General features: G+C 42.0%; 1 protein-coding gene and 1 long non-coding RNA gene across 4 annotated transcripts in view; one reads left to right on the top strand and one right to left on the bottom strand.

Moving 5' to 3' along the window:
* TAF1B (TATA-box binding protein associated factor, RNA polymerase I subunit B) overlaps positions 1-6,819 on the bottom strand; it is a 59,010-nt gene extending 52,191 nt beyond the window's left edge. For both annotated transcript variants that reach the window (XM_032652967.1, XM_032652969.1), the window contains exons 1-3: positions 6,680-6,819; positions 5,207-5,305; positions 1,610-1,697 (exon numbers count right to left, since the gene is read on the bottom strand). In XM_032652967.1, coding sequence (XP_032508858.1) covers positions 1,610-1,697; positions 5,207-5,305; positions 6,680-6,697 — 205 coding nt within the window. In that variant the 5' untranslated portion in view covers positions 6,698-6,819. The remainder of the gene's footprint in view (positions 1-1,609; positions 1,698-5,206; positions 5,306-6,679) is intronic.
* Positions 6,768-17,702, top strand: part of LOC116764379 — a 54,774-nt gene continuing 43,839 nt past the window's right edge. Inside the window, exon 1 of one of the 2 annotated variants that reach the window (XR_004352863.1) lies at positions 6,768-6,903. This is a non-coding gene — a long non-coding RNA (uncharacterized LOC116764379). Of the gene's footprint in view, positions 6,904-6,996; positions 7,123-17,702 lie in introns of those variants that run through there. The other variant, XR_004352862.1, reaches the window with a different exon arrangement.

The raw sequence follows: 17,702 nt of genomic DNA, 5'->3' as shown, positions 1-17,702 counted from the left end.
CAAGGAAACTAAGATTTATTGAGCTCAGCCTAGTTACCAGGTATTTTAAGTAGGTTATTTTCTTCCAACCTCAAAACAACCTTAGGAGATTGTGACGAGAACTGCCACTGCCATGGACAAAGCTACATGTTTAAACAAAACTACCAGTTGAAGAGAATGTTAAAATCTGTTAAGACCCTTACGTTTTACCCCTCCCTACTGGACAAATACTGTAACTCCTTGAAAAATATGTTATGAGCACACAGCTTCTGAAGTCTGTTACCATGACTCCAAGAGGTTCTCTCCCCTCAGAATGTCACAGGACTCCTATGCCCCTCCCTTACCTCAAATGTCACAAGGCCTCCCCACCCCTGCTGACTAACGCACTTTCTGGAAAGGGTCTTAGCTTGTATAGGAGTAAAATAGGAAGCCTGTAATTTTGACGCTTTCTGAAGGTGAGGGAGTTTAAGCTCTCTAAGCTCTATCCACGTGTGCTCTCTCCTGCCTGCGCACTGCTCTGACAAACTGATAAAGTCGTATTTTAAATTCTCAGTCTGGGCTCCTATTCTATATAATAAATGGTATTACATTCTCACTTTACAGATGAAGCAGCAGCTAAGGACAAAGAGGTTGAATATAAGACTCAACATTTAATTTGAAGCACCTGACGTTCCTTCAGCAATTTAAGTTTAAAGTATACAATTTTAACTATTAGATAGGTCAAGTCCAAATTAATCAGGTTTTACTCTAAGAAAATTTAATTAAAATTAATCAGGTTTAGCCTAATAAAAATAGTCACTACTAAAGGTTAAACAGGAACAGGAGTTGGCATTTTGGCAGTCTCTCTGTTATTCATCTAAGAACAGCAATGTATTTCATATAGATATTTCATTAACATTTATATATATAATACAGTTCATGTGTGTATCCTTAAAGCTACCTCAGATAGAAGAGTCCACCGTTACCATTAGCCTAGTTTCAAACCTGAGAATCTGGCCCTAGGCAATTAGTCACAGAAATAAAAAGCATCAGCTAAACTTAACCCCAGATTCTTCTCAATAATGGCTAATTATTATGTACTCACTGGATTAACGAAATAGAGTACTTTTCAGAGCACACCCATGCTGAGCTTATTTTAAGGGAAAATAATTTTCCCTATTTTAAAAGGGTGTGTTCAAAATTCAGTGTGAGAAATGGATTTCTGAAAGCTGAATTTCATGTTTAACTTGCCTAACCTGACAACTCCACAGCGGATTCATTTCAGAAAATAAGCATTTTTCTTTAAAAGCACAGAAAATCATCAAATAGATAACAGATATAAAACAGAAAAACATATACCAACACACAAAAAGAAATATGCTACATTTGCTAAGATTATTTTTGGCATAATAGTTGCTCCACTGGAAAATCAAGTCATTAACAATAAGCAGAATAAAAAATGGACATGTTTTAAGACATCTGCTTCCAATTTTACCATCAACAATTATCCACTCTAATTCTACTTTGGATTACCTGCTTAAAATTCTGGCAACTTCTTTAGAATCTATTTAAAATTCCATTCCACATCCCCAAATCATGAAAGTGAAAACATGACTGAAAAATGCTAAGCACATGTGAAGAAAGAGCTTACCAAGTTTTCGTTTTCTTTTAAGTCCCCGGTTGATGGCTTGTATTTTAGTATTAGGAATAGCCCCAGTGTTTATAACTTCCCTAGATCTCTGCAGGAAATAGAAGCAGACCATTAAAAAGACCATAAAAAGATAGATTTACATCTCCTTAACTGTACTGCCAAGCATGCTCTGGGATGTATAATGAACCAGAATGTGAGTGCCAGGACCAATGATGGTAATATTTTGGGAAAATTAGACAAAGTGTAACATTCTGGTTAGCCTTTATATTGCTTTTTTTTTTTTTGCGGTACGCGGGCCTCTCACTGTTGTGGCCTCTCCCGTGGCGGAGCACAGGCTCCGGACGCGCAGGCTCAGCGGCCACGGCTCACGGGCCGAGCCACTCCGCGGCATGTGGGATCTTCCTGGACCGGGGCACGAACCCATGTCCCCTGCATCGGCAGGCGGACTGTCAACCACTGCGCCACCAGGGAAGCCCTATATTGCTTTCTGATTCAAAATTTCTCAGTACCTAAAACTGTGCCAGGAACACAGTAAACACTAAATAAATGTATGTCAAATGAATAAACTTTTATTTTAAATCAATTTTTAATTGTTTGAAACCAATCGTAAAGTCAAATTTATTCACTTTTTTCTCTATCCAAAACATACTTTGAAATTAAAATAACTGCTGTATTCACTGTAGTCAGCAATGCCTAAGCTACATACAGATTAGGTTCATCCTACTTTTCTATGTATTTGAATAATACTCTAAAACAGCTTTATTTATGAAATTATAAAAGTGCTACTTTTATTCTTAATCAAACCTACAGGATTTTAGAATGACTGAACGCTGAGTATAGTTCATCCCAAAGTCTTCAACTCTAAGTTCTCTCAAAGGCTGGTACCTAAGACTCTGGTTCTCTCACAACCAAAATATAAAAGAATTAGGTCTAAATGATGGGGAAAAGGTGAAGATTTTTAACCAATAGGGAACATTTATATATTTGTCCAAATTTAGAGATTTGGAATGAAATTGATCTTCAACTTTCATTAAGAACAAAAGAAATGTCTCTAACAGGATTTTTGGAATACATCCTCTCTTGTTAAAGAAACCACATTCAAAGCAGTTCTGGTGGACTGGGTTGGCCACACTGAGAAAATAAGACATGTCAGAATACACACCAAAGCAGTTACCCAGCAAAAACAGGTAAAACCTATAAACAGTAGGCAAGAAAAAAAAAAAAAAAAAAAAGGGCTTAAAATCTGGATTAGACAAAATGTGAAATAACTAAAAGCTACATATACAAACTGAAGCTGTAACTAATTAAATTACTGAATAGTTATATTGTGGAATATTTATACAGTCAATTAACACATCCACAAATGTTTAGAATAACACAGGACAATATTTATTAAGACAGAAGATTCAGTGGTACTCACCCACATCCCCTTTCCCTTCTCATACACAGAAAAAAGAAAAAAAAAAAAGACTAAATGGAAGCTATGAAAAGAAATGTTGTATGTTGAGATCACTGATAATTTTAGCTTTCATTTTCATAATTTCTAAATTTTCTACAATAAATCTGCTCTTATGATCACAATTCTAGCATACACCTTTATTAAATACCCACAAAATACTTCCGAGAATGTCTATAATATAAATTGGCCGGATTTAAGACCTGAAAATATTTTTCCTGTATAAAATCAATCAAGATAACATTCTAATTCCTTTATCAATTCAGAAGGCCTTCTTCCAGACAGTGGAGTATCTGAAACATGAGAATTATATACAGAGTAAGTTGAAGGGCAATGAAAGGAGCAGAAAAACAGGGGAAGTTGTGCCACAGCCTCCACTCTTTGCAGATGCAAACCACCATCTCATCGGCCATTCCCCACCCGCTGGATTTCCACACCACCACGCCACACCCCTGCTCTCCAGGAAGGACTGATTGTGTCACACTCTATATGAAGACAATAAAGCCAAGAGAAACCACTTAAGTTGGGCAACACAGAGCTCTGCCTATCACATGGGAGGCATTGAGACAGGTTCTGTGCCTGTTTAAAGATGGTGCCCACCCTCAAGAATGCTACATTCTTGACAAGTCATTCCATACAGGCTGATATCTTTCAAATGTGGAAACAGTGGCATTAGGGGCTTTCAAGTTAAAAAACGACTGCAGCAGATTTTATCAGATAGAAACAAACAGAAACATTATCAAAGACAGAAATAAAAGAAAGCAATTAGTTAATGTAGTTTAATTTCTCCAAAAATAGTATATGCTGACTTCATCTGCTAACGATAAACAGTCCATTTAGACACATCTTCCTTCACCATGTTTACATTTGCACTGCTGGTACAAAAGCAAAAACTATTAATGTCTCAATATACAACAAAGCAAACTGCACATATTTAAAGTGTACAAGTTGATGTGTGTGTATGTATGTATATCCACGAGACCATCACCACAAACAAGGTAATGAACATATCCATCACATCAACAATTTCATCGAGTGAGTACATATCTTCTTTTTTTTTTTAGTACATATCTTCTTAATACTCTGTGTGACCAAATGGGAAGCAGACTGAAGAACAAAGACTGTCTCAAGGAAAAGCTCTTGGGTGATTGAGTTGCAAGTGAAATTAACCACTTTTCTCAAGAAAACTATTTTTTACTTCATACATTTTGTCCAGGCTTTTAGTTGTTTAAGGTGGGCTCCTGTTACTCCATCCTGGCCAGAAGAAGTTCACACAGTTACTTATATTTGTCCCAAATTTACCTTTCTTATATAGGCCTATACGGCAAAGGTAGTATATCTGTTCCTTCCTGGCTCTGTAGACTTTGAGCAAATCCTTTTCCAGAGAGCAGAGTCCTGGCATGTTTAGCCTGTCCCAGAGGACCCAGCACTCCCAGTGTGAAGGTAGCCTCATTTACCAAGGTTCCACAGGACAGTAGGCCAACCTCTACCTTAAGAGACAGGTGTGGTGGAATAAAAGGACCACAGGCGTCGGAAGCCTGAGGTTCAAGTCCTGGCTCAGCACTCTATCCACGTGACTATGGCAAACTCACTCAACTGATGAGCCTTGCTTGCCCCATCTACAGATAGGTGTAATAGTATACACATCTCACAGGTTGTTATGAGGGGATGAATTAATGGATGAGAAAACACTCTGTAATGTGTAAGGCACTGTACAAAGATATAATGACGATGAAGCACACTTCTCATACTCCCAACAGTCCTTCTAACATTCTGTCTTCCAAACCTCTAAGCTACCACAATACATTAAAAACTCTTAAATAAGTGGTAACTAATAAAAATAAATGCATCATCTTGTAAGTGCAATTTTAATTATTTCCCCTTATATACATACTACACAGTCTGAATCAGGAAAACATTTATATATGTGGTCCAACATAATTTCAAAAGCTCATCCTAAATCTACCTTACAAAGTCTTCAACCCTTGTGTAAGCATGTGAGGACCGCTTACATTTTTCATATTTGGACATTGCCTGAGTAATAAAAATAGATCAGTTTTGGGGGGACCTATGCCACATGTTAGGCTGAAACTGCAACTTTTAAAGCACAAGCAAATTCATAAATGAGGTCTGTTACTTACTTCTGTAACATTGTGGCAAGAAGTGCAATAATATTTGCCTTCATCAGTGAGACCCCAAGAGACAGCAGCACACTGAGAACAACGGTCTTTGAACTCTTTCTGTAGGAGAAAAGGAAAACCACATTCAATACATTGTACCTAAACGCTGCAGTTCTACTTAGAGGGTTCCCTACAATTTTACTCTATAAATAAAGAATCACTGAGAATAGAAAATATACCAGAGGGATTATCTATAAACAAGAAGAACAGTTCAGTCTGAGCCATTTGAAACTGAATTAAACTATTAAAGAAATGTTTCTAAAATATGCAGTGTGTGAGGGTGAAAAAAAAAAAGACAAAGAAGACAAGGTGGTAGGGGTAAAGTGGGAAAAAAAGAGGAGTAAATAAAACTCCTTGAACATGCTGTGAGGAAAAAGATGATAAGATTCAAGAATAGAGAAGACTTAAAAAATAGAAATAGCATACCATTTGGAACTTCCTCCAGGACACTAAGAACACATACCCACCACAAAGGAGCCACAGTTTTATTAGGGTTGTTTCAAGTTTCGATTTGTTCACGCAGCAATATAATGTATAATGTATAATGTATGTACTAGGCACTTAACTAGGTGCTGGGGATTTGAGGGTGAGCAAAACAGACAAGATCCCTACTCATAACTATATACGACGCTAATGGTGAGTTCTAATTGCTAATTTCGTTAACCTAGCATCTACAGACGTTAACCCTCATTCAGTAGACATTTATTGAGCGTCTACAATGAGTAAGGCCTTCTATCACCATAATGCTTCTGTACATACATAGACTGGCACCAAATTATCCATTCGCAACTCTCTGGTGCATGAAATCTCATTATTGTTGATCTAATTACCGACTGTTCCTCTAATACCATCAGAGAGTGACATTTTATCAAGTGGGTCAAAATGCATGCCAAATCTATTTCAACAAGTTGGTCAAGTTTTCAGTGACTCCATGTGGATAACTATCGTAATCTTGGAGTGTCCCCAAACCCGAATTTGGAATTCCTGCACAGGCCATGGCTAAGATTCGCAGAGACACCAGCAGGGGTTACTGGGGGGCATTCTGGTTCCAAGCCCCGCCTCCCTCGCCTAACCTCCAGCATCAAAGGGAACTTCTGGGTGGTCCCGTTTAGAGATGAGACACGTGGGTGGCCACCCCACAAAACCCACAACTTCAGCCTCCTCCCGAAACATACCCACATCGACCAACACCCCACCGTCCCTTCCCCCACAACCTCACCCAGCCAGAACCTCCAGCCTCTTCCCCCAAAGCGCGGGCACACGCGGCCCGCCAGCCCCGCCAGCCCCATCCCTGTCCCCACGCCGCAGCCTTCCGCCCCGTCCCCCTTCGGCCAGTGGCAGCCCCCACAGCCAACCGGCGTCCTCCACCCCTACTCCTCAGCCTCCCTCCCCTCCCGCCCCGCCGCTCCGCTGCGCGGCACTCGGCACCCTCACCGCCTCCTCCAGGTCCATAACAACAACAACGCCGCCGCCGCCGCGGCCCGTTACCCCGGCAGCGAGAGCAGCTTCCGGGAGCGGCGGGAAGAGACCTCCGGGCGGAAACCGAGACCCTTGACTTTGGATTTCCGTCTCTTGCGGCGGCGGGAAAGCATCCGCTAGCTCTGGGATGAAGCGCCACTAATCCTGCATCCCCAGACAGCATCCCTTTCCTAGTCGAGGTAACTAAAACCAATCAGTAAAAAAGTGGGCGGTGCCTACTGCTGAGAGGATTCAGTCTCTGTTCCGACAGCCGTTCCGGCCCGGCAGCTCTCCTGCTCTCGGGCTGCGAGGGGGGAGCGGTGGCGTGGACTCAGAGCGCTCGGGGCTCTCCACCTGGTTCTGGCACAGGAGAGGCACCGGGTTCTGGAGAAAAGAACACGTGGTTGAGTTAGACCTGGGTATGTAATCATGGCTTTTCTGCTTCTTTGTGCCTCAATTTCCTCCTCTGTAAAAATTAGGTATTACCTGTGGGTCCCTCGCGATGGAGCCTCACATGGTAAATGCTCATTAAATTTAGCTTTATTGTTGTCCCTTCATTGGGCACTTTCATTTCATTAAACAGGCGCTGTTTTAGGTCTTGGGGATTAAGCAGTGAACAAAGTAAACAAAAATTCCTGCCTTTATGGAGATTATAATCTGGTGGGGAGAGACAAAAATACATAAGGAGAATATATTGTACGTTAAACAGGTATGAGTGCCAAGGAGAAAAATAAAACCGGAAAGGAGAATGGGAGCCATACTGTGGTTTCAGTTTTGAATGGAGTGGTCAAGAAAGGTCTCCCTGAGATGGTGACCTTTGAGGCAAGGGAGCAAGAACCATGTTGGGAACCTCATTCCCAGCAGAGGGAACAGTGAGTACCAAGGCCCTAGTCCTGAACCTCATGCCAGACCATTTAAGGATCAGCAAGGAGGTGAGCGAGTGGCTGGAACAGTGAGCTAAAGGGAGAGTAGAAAATGAGGCAGGGGCAAATTACAGCTCTAAGGACTTAGACTTGGAGAAATTAGAGACGCCGTTGGGGGAGTTACACAATCTTACATGTTTAACAGATTACTTTGGCTGTTGTGGGGAGACTAGACTGCTAGGGGGCAAACGTAGAAGTTGGGAGGCAAGTCAGGAGTCTGTTACAATAATCCTGGTAGCTTGAACCAGGTAAAAGCAGCGGAGACAGTGAGAAGTAGACAGATTCTGGAAATGTATATTTTGAAGGTAGAACCATAAGAATATCTTGATGGATAAGAAGCCCATCAACTCAGCTGTCGAGGATGAAGGGAGTCAAGGATGACTTCAAGATTTTTGTCCTGAGCACCTGGAAGGGTGAAGCTGTATTTGACAGAGTAGGGGCAGTCTATGGGTGGACCAGTTTGGGAGGGGGGTAGAGGAGGAATCAGGAATTTGACTTTGGACCTGTGAAGTTAGAGATGCTTATAAGACCTCTAGGTAGGATGAGAAGGCAATTGGATATAGCAGTCTAGCATTCAGAGGCAAGTTCTGGCCTGGAGATATATATTTGGGATTTATCTCTGTCTAGATGGTATTTAAAGTCATGAGAGTAGAGGAGATCACCAAAATCTCCTTATTCACCTGTCAATTCATTTCTTTTGCAAAGTCGTTAAACACCCACTAAGTGGCAGGCACTGTGCCAGCAATTGGGAAATGAGAGATAAACAGGACAGAGTCCTTGCCTTCAAGAGGCACCCAGTCCAGTGGAGCATTCAGTCTTATTATTTTAATCATGGCATTAGATAAATGCTCTTCTCCAGCTGTGTCACCCAGGTCATTTACCAGGCTTGGCTCTGAAACTTCAAACTCTTTCCAAAAACCCGTACCCATCTTCAAAGCATTAAGTATTGTCATATGAACAGCTTGATCATAAGCCTCTAATTTTCTAGACAAACCCTGATTTCAAATGTTGAAATTTTACAATGGGAAGGGGGCACTGCTGAATGCCCAACTAAACTGGAGTTAGTATGTTGAACTAAAATACGAGCACCATAGCATCAGGAAGTTTTGTCTTTTTGTTTATTGCTGTATACCCAGGGCCTAGAACAGTACTCAGCTTATAGGATGTGATCAATAAATATTTGTTAAACGGATAGATGACTTTGTAAGAATTTTACATATATGCAAAATAGTTTAAAGAGATGACGTATCTTGATTTGAGGCTTTGGACATGTGGTTGCACAGAAATGAGTCACAGATTTTCCCAGCCATTCCTTAACAGAAAATTGAGTGTTCTGAGCAAAGTCAGACTCCTTGGAAGAAAATGTCTTCTTAGACTGTAAGACTTAGATGACTATTTCAGCAGAGAAGCTTTAATATGCATTTCTTAAAACTGGTTCACATGCCATTGCTGACCTGTCAGATTGGCACAGATGATTTTTGCTTAATGGAAATAATCAGTGGCAGAAGGGCTCAGTGAGATGGACTCTGTCTTATACTGCAGGTGTGAGTGAATGTGGGCATATTTCTTGAGAAAAATTCAGCTGCATAACAGGTGATATGGTGGAGCAATATTGAGGCAATGCCAAGAAGAGGAAACAGGGAAATAAAATTAGAATGGAGATAATAAACCCTTACAGGGATTGAAGAGTCCCTGGGCCAAGATTTGATATAACACCAAAGCCTGATTGAAGGTATTAATATATCTAAAGAAAGAATGTGTAATCAGCAAGAGATGTATTTAGCCCTTCAATCCTAACAAAAGGAGGACCTAACCATAGCAAGGACCCCCACACCACTCTTATGCCCACGCAGTTAATGTCCCCAGGGAACCATACCTCTTAAGTGACAGACACAGAATCAACACAAACTATTATTCAATTCTGCCTGTAGGGAGAGAGGACACTGAATATAAAGGATATTTTCTCTGGGTGTAGATTACTGGATTAGCAGTTGTTCTTTCAGCTCTCTGAAGACATGGTTCCATTTCTTCTAACTTTCATTGTTTCTGTTGAGAAGTCAGCTACAAATATTATCAACTATATACTAAGTAACTAGAATATTCCCAGTTGTTTGGAAATTAAGCAATAAACTTCTAAACAGCCCAATCAACTGAGCAGTCACAATGGACTGACAGAGTATTTTGAACTGAATAAAAATGGAAATGTATCATAGCAAAATTATGAAATGCACTTAAATCTGGAGGGCAATTTATAGCCTGAAATTCATGGATTAGAAAAAAGGAAGGCTGAAAATCAATGATAAAGACATACATCTCAAGAAGTTAGAAAAAGAAGGTTAAACCAGATAATAATAATAATAATAGAAGGAAGGAAATTAAAAAGAAGAGAGATTAATAAAAGAAAAAGCAAACATTCAGTGGGGGTGGTCCACAAACTAATATTAGCTCTTTTAAAAGAATCATAAATTCAGTAAACCCTGGAAAGACCAATCAAGAAGAAAAGCAAAATTAACCAATATTAGAACAATAAAAGTGACATCACTACAGATACCATAAACATTAAAAAGATCATAAGAGGATACAGCTCTAAGACAATAAATTTGAAAATGTTGATGAATGGACAGATTCCTAGAAAAACACATAATCAAGAGCTATGCAAGAAGAAATACAAGATTTGAACAATCTTATACCTATTTAAGAAACTGACTCTATAAGTAAACACAAAAATTTCTCACAAAGAAAACTTCAATCTCAAATGGCACAGCTGGTAAATTCTACCAAAATTTTGAGAAAGAAATAACACCCATCTTACACAGACTATTCCAAATAATGAAAAAAGAGAGAGCAGTTAACAATAAATTTTGTGAGGCTACCTTAAACTTGACGCCCAAATCTGACAAGGATATTTCAAGAAAAGTAAACATTAAAGTCCGTTCTCTCCTCAGAACAAATGAAGTATCAGCAAATTGAATGCAAGTCCTCTGCTGTATTCAGCAGTATATAGATAGAACAGTGAATCAAAAGGACATTGGGTTTATTCTAAGAATGCAAGGTTGGTTTAACATTGAAAAACAATAACAACAACAATTTAAATAGTAATCCAGATAGTGTGGTGCAAGGATAGACAAAAGATCAATGGAATGGAATACAAAGTCCAGAAACTGACCCATAAATACATATAAGATAACCTGATTTTCAACAAAGGTGCTGCTAAAATTCAGTGGGGAAAGGATTGTTCTACAATAAATGATTCTGGATCATTTGAATTGAATTCATATGAAAATTATTGACCCCCTATCTCACACAAAAATTAATTGGAAATGAATCACATACCTACATGTGATAGGTAAAACCATAAAGCTTCTAAGAAAAAAAAAAAGTAGGTAAATATCTTTATGGCTTAGGATAGGATAGATTTCCTTAAAAGATCACAAAACAGCACTATCCATGAAAGGGAAGATTGTTATATTGGACTTCATTAAAATTTAAAATTTTAGTTCATCAAAAAACATTGTTAAGGCAAACAAAAGACTGAGAGATGGTATTCATAATTCATATATTCAACAAAAGACTTATCTCCATAACAAAGAATTCTTACAAATCAATTAAAAAACAATTAAAAATAGGCTAGACTTGAACAACTAGTTCACAAAAGAGGACAGCTAAAAGAACAATAAATATATGGAAAGGTGCTTAACATCATGAGTCATCAGAAAAACGAAAATTAAAACAACAATGACAGGGGACACGGGTTCGTGCCCCGCTCCGGGAAGATCCCACATGCTGCAGAGTGGCTAGGCCCGTGAGCCATGGCCACTGAGCCTGCGCGTCTGGAACCTGTGCTCCGCAACGGGCGAGGCCACAACAGTGAGAGACCCACGTACCGCAAAAAAAAAAACCAAAAACAAAAAACAACAATGGGATGCCACCACACATCTACCAGATGACTAAATATTTTTTAAAAATTGAAAGTATCAAGGTTCGCCAAGAATATGGATGAATTGGGTCTCTTCTACTTTCCTGATGGGAGTATAAATTGAATATTTTGGAAAAGTCTTGGAAGTTATACTAAATCTATGCTAATTATGACCCGGCAATTCCACGCCTAGATATATACCCAAGGTAAATTAGTGCACATGTTCACCAAAAGATATGTACAATTATTTTCATAAACCTTTCTTTATAATAGCCAAAAATTACAAACAACCAAATGTCCATCAACAGGAGAATGGACAAGCAAATGTGATTTAGTCATCCAATGGAATACAGTACAGCAATGAAGAAGAATGAACAACTGCTACATAAAACAACATGAATGAAACACAATGACATGCAGAAGAAGCCTATGGTGAATTTAAAATGGCCTTAAATTTTTTTGCCATTTCTCGCATTGGTTCTTGAAGTAGAATATGATGTAATAAAAACCTGGGACTGGGCTTCCCTGGTGGCGCAGTGGTTGAGAGTCCGCCTGCCGATGCAGGGGACGCGGGTTCGTGCCCCGGTCCGGGAGGATCCCATATGCCGCGGAGCGGCTGGGCCCGTGAGCCATGGCCGCTGAGCCTGCGCGTCCGGAGCCTGTGCTCCACAACGGGAGAGGCCACAGCAGTGAGAGGCCCGCGTAACGCTAAAAAAGAAAAAAAAAAAAAAAAAAAAAAACCTGGGACTTCCCTGGTGGCTCAGTGGTTAAGAATCCACCTTGCAGGGATGGGTGGACATGGGTTTGAGCCCTGATCCCACATGCCACGGAGCAATGCACCACAACTACTGAGCCTGCGCTCTAGAGCCCACGAACCACAACTGCTGATCCTGCATGCCACAACTACTGAGGCCTGTGCACCTAGAGCCCATGCTCCACAACAAGAGAAGCTACCACAATGAGAAGCCCATACACCGCAACGAAGAATAGCCCTCACTCACCACAGCTAGAGAAAAGCCCACGCTCAGCAACAAAGACCCAACGCAGCCAAAAATAAATAAATAAAAAATTTTTAAAAACCAAAAAAACCTAAAACATGTGCCCAGATCTAATCCTATCCTAACACATACCCCTTAGACAGCAAAATACCAGAGAAAAATTTTGAGCATGCATACCCATTATACAGATATGTATTTTTGTATATATTATATACATGCAGGACTGTTCTAGTGATGTATATTATAGAACACTCATAAATATATAAAATAAATGTTTATATGTTTATTGATAAAATAAATAAAAATTTAATTTACTTATTAACATAATAAATAACTTTCCTTTCAGTGAAAATACTAGTAAGAGTTATGTAATTAAAGAGTTCACTAGTCTTTAAATCTTGGCTTAATACTGTAATACAGTGATTTGTAGTTTTTGTCCTAAGTTCAATTTAATACTTCTTTTTAATGGCAGTCATAAAAGAAAAAGATAGCTCACAAAGATGCATAGAACCAAGTGTTTTCATAACAGTGGACACATGTGCAAACATCTAGTCTCAAAATGCTCTCTCCATAGCATGTTACTTCGAAAAAAGCAGTAACTTTTTTTTTTTTTTTTTTGCGGTACGCAGGCCTCTCACTGTTGTGGCCTCTCCCGTTGCGGAGCATAGGCTCCGGACGCGCAGGCTCAGCGGCCATGGCTCACGGGCCTAGCCGCTCCACAGCATGTGGGATCTTCCCAGATCGGGGCACAAATCTGTGTCCCCTGCATCGGCAGGCAGACTCTCAACCACTGTGCCACCAGGGAAGCCCCAAAGCAGTTACTTTTTTATGCATTAAACAACTGAGTGCCTAGCTTGTGCCAGACACTTTTTGTTTTGTTTTGTTTCTTTTATTTTTGGCTGCGTTGGGTCTTCGTTGCTGTGCGCGGGCTTTCTCTAGTTGTAGCGAGCAAGGACTATTCTTCGTTGTGGTGCGTGGGCTTCCCATTGCAGTGGCTTGTCTTTGGTGCGGAGCACGGGCTCTAGGTGTGTGGGCTTCAGTAGTTGTGGCTTGCAGGCTCAGTAGTTGTGGCTCGCTGGCTCTAGAGTGCAAGCTCACTAGTTGCGGCACACGGGCTTAGTTACTCCACGGCATGTGGGATCTTCCTGGACCAGAGACTGAACCCGTGTCCTCTGCTTTGGCAGGCAGATTTTTAACCACTGCGCCACCAGAGAAGTCACCAGACACTTTTTAGATACAAGGAGGAGATAAAGCAATAAACAAAAACATCTCTACCTCATGAAGCTTGCATTCTAGCTGAGGGAGACACATAATAAATAAATAAATAATTATAAAATATGTCAGATAGCAAAACACTGCCGTGAGGAAAAAGAATGTGAAGATTGGGGGTGGGTGGGAGTTGCTATTTTAGACAAAATGGCCTAGGAAGGCCTCTCAAAGGTGAAATTTGAGAGAAGTCATAAAAGAACTGGGGGACTGGGACTTCCCAGCGGTCCAGTAGTTAAGACTCCGCTCCCAATGCAGGGGGCCCCGGTTCGATCCCTGGATAGGAAACTAGATCCCACATGCCGCAACGAAGATCCCGCGTGCCGCACCTAAGACTTGGCCCAGCCAAATAAATAAGTATTAAAAAAAAAAAAAAAAAAAGGAACTGGGGGACCTAGCCATTTAGATTTGTTGGGGGTTAGCACTCCCAGTGCAAAGACCTTGAGACAGTAAGGTGGTCCTTAATAAGCCAGGAGGAGGTGGCAGAGGGCAGGAGGTCAGAGAGGTGGCCGGGCCAGGTCATGAGTAAGGTCTTGTGGATAATAGTAAGGACATTAGAGTTTATTCTCAGTGAGATGGAGAGCAGAAGAGTGACGGCAGCTGACTCATAGTTTAGAAGGATTGCACTGGGTGTCTGGAGAGTAGATTGGAAGGGGCTGGTGGAGGGGCAGGGAGATCATTTTGGAGGCTACAGAAATGACCCAGGTGCGGGCTGCTGGTAGGGTGAGGGTGGAGATGCTGATGAGAAGTGGTCACCTTCTCCATAAATTTCAAAGGCAGAAGTAAAATGTCTTTCCTTACGGGAAGGGGTGTGAGGAAAAGAGAAGGGTTAAGGATGACAGCAACATTTGGGGTCTGAACCTACATAAGAATGCAGTTGCCATTTTACTGAGACAGGGAAGACTTAGGTGTGGGCTTATGGTAGGGTTTGGGGAAAAAAATCAAGAGTTCAGTTTAGAAGATGTTTAAGTTAGTGATGCCTGTTTGATAGCCAAGTGGAGATGCTGAACGTGCTGTCGCGTAGATGTTTGATGCTCAGGGGAAACGTAGGAACCGGAGGTATAAAGTGGGGAGTCCAGAGCCTGGCTAAGGTCATCGAGGGTCTGAGAGTAGATAGAGAAAAAGGTGTGAGATCTAAGACTGGGCGCTGCAGCGTGTGCACGAGGAGGGGCCAGAAGGAGGACCCGGAAAAGGAGCCTGAGCCAGGTGCCTGGGGGTAGAAGGTGGCCAGGAGCGCGTGGTGTCCTGGATGCCAAGTGAAGAGAGCGTGGCCAAAAGGAAGAAGCCCTCAACTGTGTCCAGTGCTCCGGAGAACTACGGGAGGACGGGGACCGGGGGCCCACCGGCAGATTTGGACAATGGTGCCATCAACGACCTTGACAAGAAAGCCAAACAGAGTGTGTTCGAGAGCGTAGACCTCACCTGTCAGGAATTCTGTCACAGACAGAGGCAGGGGAGCCGTAGCTGGTAGGCGATGTAAAGTCCAGAGAGACTTTGGTCTGCTTTTGTTTCTTTGCTTGCTTAAGACGTTTATAAGCTGATGGAAACGAGCTGTCAGAGAGGGAAAAATGCTGATGCAGAAGAGACAGGGCACGATTTCAGGGGGCTCTCCCTGAGCTGCGAGAGGGGCGCGGGATATGCGGCCCAAGCAGAAGGGCTGGCCTTGTAGGCAACTCATCTGTGAACTGAGAGCGTGTGAGCAGGCTCAGGCACTGGTGGGAATGGCTGGAAAGGCTTTCCTGAGTATTCCAGTGAGATGGGAAGCAAGTCATCAGCTGAGCGGGGTGGGGGCTTGTACGAGGTCTAAGGAGGGATGGGAGGTGTAATAGCTCTTGGAAATGGGGGAGTTAAACCAGAAATCTAATAAATTGACAGGCAGCATTAGGGGCCCCCTGGGCGTCTGTGATCGTAAATATAGAGATAAGGCCACTCAACACATCCAGCCGTTCAGCTGCTCGCTTGGTTAAAACATCCCATTTACTCCAAAGGGACAAGTGAGGTGTATTCACAATTCCAAAAATATCTGCCAGGCAGTATGCCACTGACAGCCACTTGTTATCACATGTCCAAATCTGATACTTTCATTTTGTGTAAAAAGAAAAAAAAGACAACTCATCTGCAAGTCTGACAGGTCTTTTTAGTATTTTGCCATGAGACAACCAACAACCTTCGAGGTGGTAAAAGGACTTTCACGGGTATTCAGCCCATTACAGGTTAGGGTAACAGTCCTGTGGCATCTGCAAGGTCTTGTGTTTATAAAATTAGCCAGATCCGTGGCATCCTGCAGCGATGTGCACACTTCTGCCTTCCTTCAGCCTTTGCTGCCACTTCCTGCTAGTGCGTGAGGCCATGGATGGACTTCACCCACGGCATTCTAGGCAACCTTATCTCAGAGTCCTTTTATTATTCTAGTCAAAGCAACCACTCTTTCATTGGTTATATGGACACAATTTTACCCGAAATATTGCTTTTATAAAAGAAATTATTTACTGTTGAGAATATATGCTCCCTGGTGCATCTTCCCATTAGCAGCTCCTCGAAAGTCATTCCTTCCATATTTCATTTTTGAAACAATCTAGTGACTACCATGAACAGGGACTTGTTAGAAACATCTGTATTTTATCCAACTATATAGCAAACCTTCAAATTGCAAACCTGTGTAATTTGTTCTCATACTTGTTTCTTCTAAATTTTCAGCACTTTCTACGTCTTCCAACATTATTTGTTGTCTGTTATTTCAGCCGTATTTATTACAACAGAATAGAAAACTGATAACTATAAAATATAACTTTAGGGAGTAGATAGATGCTTTAGAAAACGCAGCTGGGTAGGTATATACCATGACTAGGTGGGGTAAGTGCACAGAATTTTTAGGGGGTCATCAGGGAAACCTCTCTGAAGAAGGGCCAGGTGAGCCAAGGTGGGAATGCAGTGAGAACCGTGCAAGACTATGGGGGACTATGTCCCAGGGAGAGCGACAAGTCCCAAGACGGAACCGGGCTTGGTGTGTTTGAGGAACAAAAGGAAGCCTGTGTGTCTGGAGGGTAACAGGTGAACAGTAGAGTCATTGGCCTCGGGGTCAGATGCTGGGCAAGGCCCAATTGCTGAAGGTCTCCTGGACCCACGGGGCTAATACGAGGCCGGTACACCCTTACAGCCCCTTCTACGTGTTACACCAGGCGTCCCTGGTGGGTCCTGCCTCCTGGCCACCATCACTGGCTCCTACCAGGGAGGCGGGAAGGGACTCCTGGTGGATCAGCTACGGCTGCCTTGTCCTGCCCACTTAGCCCAGACCTATGTGTGGGGATAACAGGCTTCACAAGATTCTGACTCAGAGAGAGCAGGGAGAGCCTGGGGGAGCAGAAAAATGGGGCCCCACATAGGCATAAGCCAGGTGTTGGGGCTCCACTGGGAGGGCAGATACTCCCACCCCAGGAGTGGAGGAAGGAAGGGCCTGAGGACACCAGGGTGCAGCCCCCTCTTCTCACCATTCTTACTGAAATTCACTTCCATCTAAGGGCGTGCATTTGTAAAAACCCTCCGCGAGTTTTCCAGCCAAGGGCCCTAACAGCGCTGCTTTCCTTGGTGAGTGAGAGCCAATGCATATGTAACGTTTTCTGGGCCAAACACCAGTCTAAACCTGTTAACTCCTTTGAATATTATCATCATCAGCAGCCCCATTTTACAGACAAGAAAACTAAAACAAAGAGATTTTAAATTTCTGTAAGTGGCAGAGCCAGGAGTCAAAACCAAGTAGCCTAGTGGAGAACATGGTTTTGGCCACATGGCCCTCTCTGGAAGGTCAACCTCATGAAATATGGCAAAATACGGCCCTCCACAGTGGGTCCCTGTGGCTTAGCCAGTAATAAGATATTGACTACGTTAAGAACCTCAGG

This window comes from Phocoena sinus, chromosome 13, assembly GCF_008692025.1.
Source record: "Phocoena sinus isolate mPhoSin1 chromosome 13, mPhoSin1.pri, whole genome shotgun sequence".
Classification (NCBI taxonomy): Eukaryota; Metazoa; Chordata; class Mammalia; order Artiodactyla; family Phocoenidae; genus Phocoena; species Phocoena sinus.
The sequence above is the reverse complement of the archived record's forward strand: the minus strand, read 5'-3'. Positions and strand labels throughout refer to the sequence as shown.